Raw genomic sequence first — 3,926 nt, forward strand, 5'->3', positions numbered from 1 at the left:
CTCTCACACACACACTCACTCTCACACACACACTCACTCTCACACACTCACTCACTCTCACACACTCACTCACACTCACTCACACTCACTCACACACTCACTCACACACTCACACACACTCACTCACACACACAAACACACACACACAAACACACACTCACTCTCGCACACACACTCACTCTCACACACACTCACTCACACACACACACTCCACCACCATCAATAACAAAAAGCCAAAAGCATAATTAAATTTAGTAAAATATTAGAGGCAGCAATCAATATAGACATTTCTAAGCCCTAGCTCCATTTGCATGAAAATTCTTAATAACTTCTCCTTCCCTCTAAAAGTAATCTCCCCTTTGAGTCAATCCTGACTCCTTTGAAAGGGAACCTGTTGAAGTCCTTGTTACCATGGAGCACATGACGCAGTCTCACAAGGCTGAGGTCGAGTTCCACTCCGTGCTCTCTCTGGCCAGGTACAATGAGGATGCACCACTGGATCCTGCCTCGCACTTAGGAGGCAGAGGTCGGAGGGTCCCCATGACTCATAGGCCAGCCTAAACTGCTTAGCAAACTCTAGGACAGAGACCAAGGCCAGCCTGAACTGCACAGTGAACTCTAGGACAGTCTGATATTGTCCTAAACAGGCTCCTCCTAACCCATCAAAAACCAAACAAAAACCGCAAAACCTCCAACCCCAAGATCTCTGTGTTCATTATGTTCCATCTTCAGTTTGCTGTAGGAGACAATGTTTATAAACATTGAGATCCTGTCTAACAAAATAAAAAACCCTTTGTTGCGTGTTTTGGGCCACCATTTTAGTCCCAGCACACAGGAGGCAGAGGGAGGCAGATGTGAGTTGGAGCTAGCCTGGTCTACATAGTTCCAGGCCAGGTAAGACTATAGGGTGACACCTTCTCCCAGATAAACAGAACCAACCAAACTTAAGAATGTATTAATTGGCCAGGCAATGGTGGCACCATCCTTTAATCCCAGCACTTGGGAGGCAGAGACTGGCAGATTTCTGAGTTGGAGGCCAGCCTGGTCTACAGAGTGAGTTCCAGGACAGCCAGAACTACAGTTAGAAACCCTGTCTCGAAAAACCAAAAAGAATGGATTAATGTTCACTCCATTAGACTCTTTTACCTTTTAGAATAAAACGTATTTGAGCGAACGGAGGATAATGAAGAAACACATATGGAGGTATCCAGCATTCACCAAGTTCTCTCCTACAATGGCTATGCAGCTGGCTGTCTCACAAGTCAGGTACACAAGAGAAAAATACTCTTGCATAAACCAGCAGGGACTGCTCAGTGGGAATCTAGTGTCATAATGCTGAGACAAGCCATGAGTAATGTCCTCAAGAACCACAGGCATGGCCAGTCCTATGTTCCTTCCCATTGGTACTAGGGTCCCCACCATCCCTCTCCCAGGGCATCATCTGGGCCTCTAGCACTTACAACACCATAGAAATCAGAGATGCTCTACCTACACAGTGTGCTGCTGCCAGATCAAGCAACACTGCCACAGCCATGTTTCCTCCCCTGAGACACAAAGTCCAAGAAGGTCCCAAGAGAACTCTGCTCAGTGCAAGCCACACCTTGTTCTGTTTAGCTCCTGAGGTGAGGTACCCCAAACCCTAGTAGACACTGTCAGAGAAAGAATCAAGTGGAGAACAGTTTGTCAATTGTTCCACACATCACCAAGAGATCACATCTCCCCAGTCAAAGAATGGGGGCTCATTCTCCTAGTGCCACAGCCAATGAGGGGGCAGGGCCAGCTCTCCTGACTACCACAGGTAGTGAATTGAGGGAGAGCATCATCCCCCACATCCATGCCAGCAGATTGCCTCTAAGCATATCTGTAGGGTATTTCTCTAATTAATCATCAGGATGGAAAGACTCAGCCCACTGTGGGCATGTGCCCCTGCCCTGTTGATGGTCCCGGGTTGTATAAGAAAGCTAACTGAGTAAGCCATGGAGAGCAAGCCATAAAGAATGACCAAGCCTCCATGGCCTCTGCTTCAGTTTCTGTCTGAGCCTCCTCTGATGAACTAACCTCTGAGTTCTTTCCTCCAAGCTACTTTTGGTCATGGCCTTTTAATACAGCAAAAGAAAGCACACTAACACACAAACGTGTAGCCAAACTATACTATGTGGTAAATGTTAGTTCTCAAGACTCTCCAAATATCCAGAAATGAGATCAAGCTGGATTATTGGATTTCTGACAGTTAGATAAAAGCCATTGTTCCTCAGGAACTTCTGAAACAAGTTCCCATCTGCCAAAAGGATCTTTAGCCTTGTTTGTGCTACTGTTATTTACAATGTACTCTCTTTACTTACTAGATACATTCTGGAACACAAAAAGACAGATTGTCTAACTTCAATATACTTAATAGATAGTGGCTCTCATTCCTGTCAGAAATCTGCTGAATGTAATGTTAAATGTTACTATGGTAACTATGTTACTATGCTTTTCTACGGTTAAAGCTTAATTTGGTAGACAGAGACTATCAAATACTGACAGTGAACCCCCAACTCCCACGATCTCTGAGTGACATGGGCACAGTGACAACAAGACTGCCTAGACTGTGATATGATAACCACTGAGAAACACCGCTCCATTGCCTTGCCCACTGCCAGGGCTTGGTCTAAACTGTGGACAGAGGATACTCAGAGAGTTACATGTCTCCTATTGTCTAAGACAAGTGAGTCGTTTCTCCCACATTTCTCCCCCACAGGAAAAGGATTCTCATCTTCTGGGCCTGATGGCCAGACTACCTCTGCCTGAATCACGATGGAATTGTCTACTGCAGGTCCCAAAACATGGATGACTGTATTATCCTCAATGGAAACAACTGAACTGACAAGGTAGCTAGAGCTGTTTCACCCACCACAGGACATTCTCCAAGGTCCTTACTTCCTTGACATCCCCCCTCATAAATAACACTAACCTGTCATTTTGCCTTCTGCTTCAGACCCTGAGCTCCGCCCACCAACTCCTTAATGTCATGACACCTGGGCACATTAAAGATTACTGCCTATGTGTACACCCTGAACTAACTCACAATTGCCACTTACAGCTTCTCCAGTGACCCTGCCAAGTAATCTTACTTCACCTTTCACCAGCTGCCCTGACTCTGGTGTTGCCATGACCCCATACCTCTTCTCTATCACTCTGAACTATAGACTTAAGTGTTTCTCATGCTAATCTATAGAATCAACTATCATATTCACAAGTAATTTTAAAGTTTCCTTTAATTGTCTTTTAAATGTAAACTTAAAATGTTTCTCATTGTGTTAAATTGATATATATTCAATCTCCCAGATAGAAGGGAAAAGCCCTTCTTGCTCCTTCTGCTCCATGAAAGGTTTTTGTCTTCCCTAAACTCATCTTAAAGTGTGTTCATGCTGTTAACAGATTTATCTCTTTTGTAAACTTAAGAGCTCCAGGAAACCCACTCAGATCCACCTCTCATGGACCAAACAGACTCCATCTAAATAAGTACACCTGCCAATCAATAGCCTAAGTTTCTACCTGTTACCTATTCCAGAGGATGGGATTCCTCTCCTGCTCCCTGGGATTGGGACTTCTCTCACCTCAACCACCAAGACCTAAGGGTTTCAAATGTACACCTAAGAAAATTTTTCTCTCAAAAGTACATAATTTTATTCTCTACCTATAATATATATATAGGAGTTTCAGCATCTTGCAATGTCCAGGCTTTTACTGAAAATCTGCATCCAGGACAGCTCCAGAGAAGCAACCCACAGATGGGCCAGCACCTGCTCTCACAGACACAGATGCTTCTACTGGACCTACTTCCTCCTATCCACAAATGGTCCCACAGAACCTGGACAGCAAGGAAACAGCCAATTTTCCCAAGACTGGACCAACATTCCCATCCCCATTTTCTTAGGTTTCCC

At 44.7% G+C, this 3,926-nt stretch overlaps 1 protein-coding gene across 1 annotated transcript in view; it reads right to left on the reverse strand.

Moving 5' to 3' along the window:
• Window positions 1-3,152, reverse strand: part of LOC114635598 (F-box/WD repeat-containing protein 15-like) — a 12,695-nt gene extending 9,543 nt beyond the window's left edge. The window contains exon 1 of the mRNA XM_028784108.1: window positions 3,081-3,152. Coding sequence (XP_028639941.1) covers window positions 3,081-3,152 — 72 coding nt within the window. The remainder of the gene's footprint in view (window positions 1-3,080) is intronic.
• Window positions 3,153-3,926: the final 774 nt, after the last annotated feature.

Source organism: Grammomys surdaster, unplaced genomic scaffold (genome assembly GCF_004785775.1).
Source record: "Grammomys surdaster isolate TR1022 unplaced genomic scaffold, NIH_TR_1.0 113900, whole genome shotgun sequence".
NCBI lineage: Eukaryota > Metazoa > Chordata > Mammalia > Rodentia > Muridae > Grammomys > Grammomys surdaster.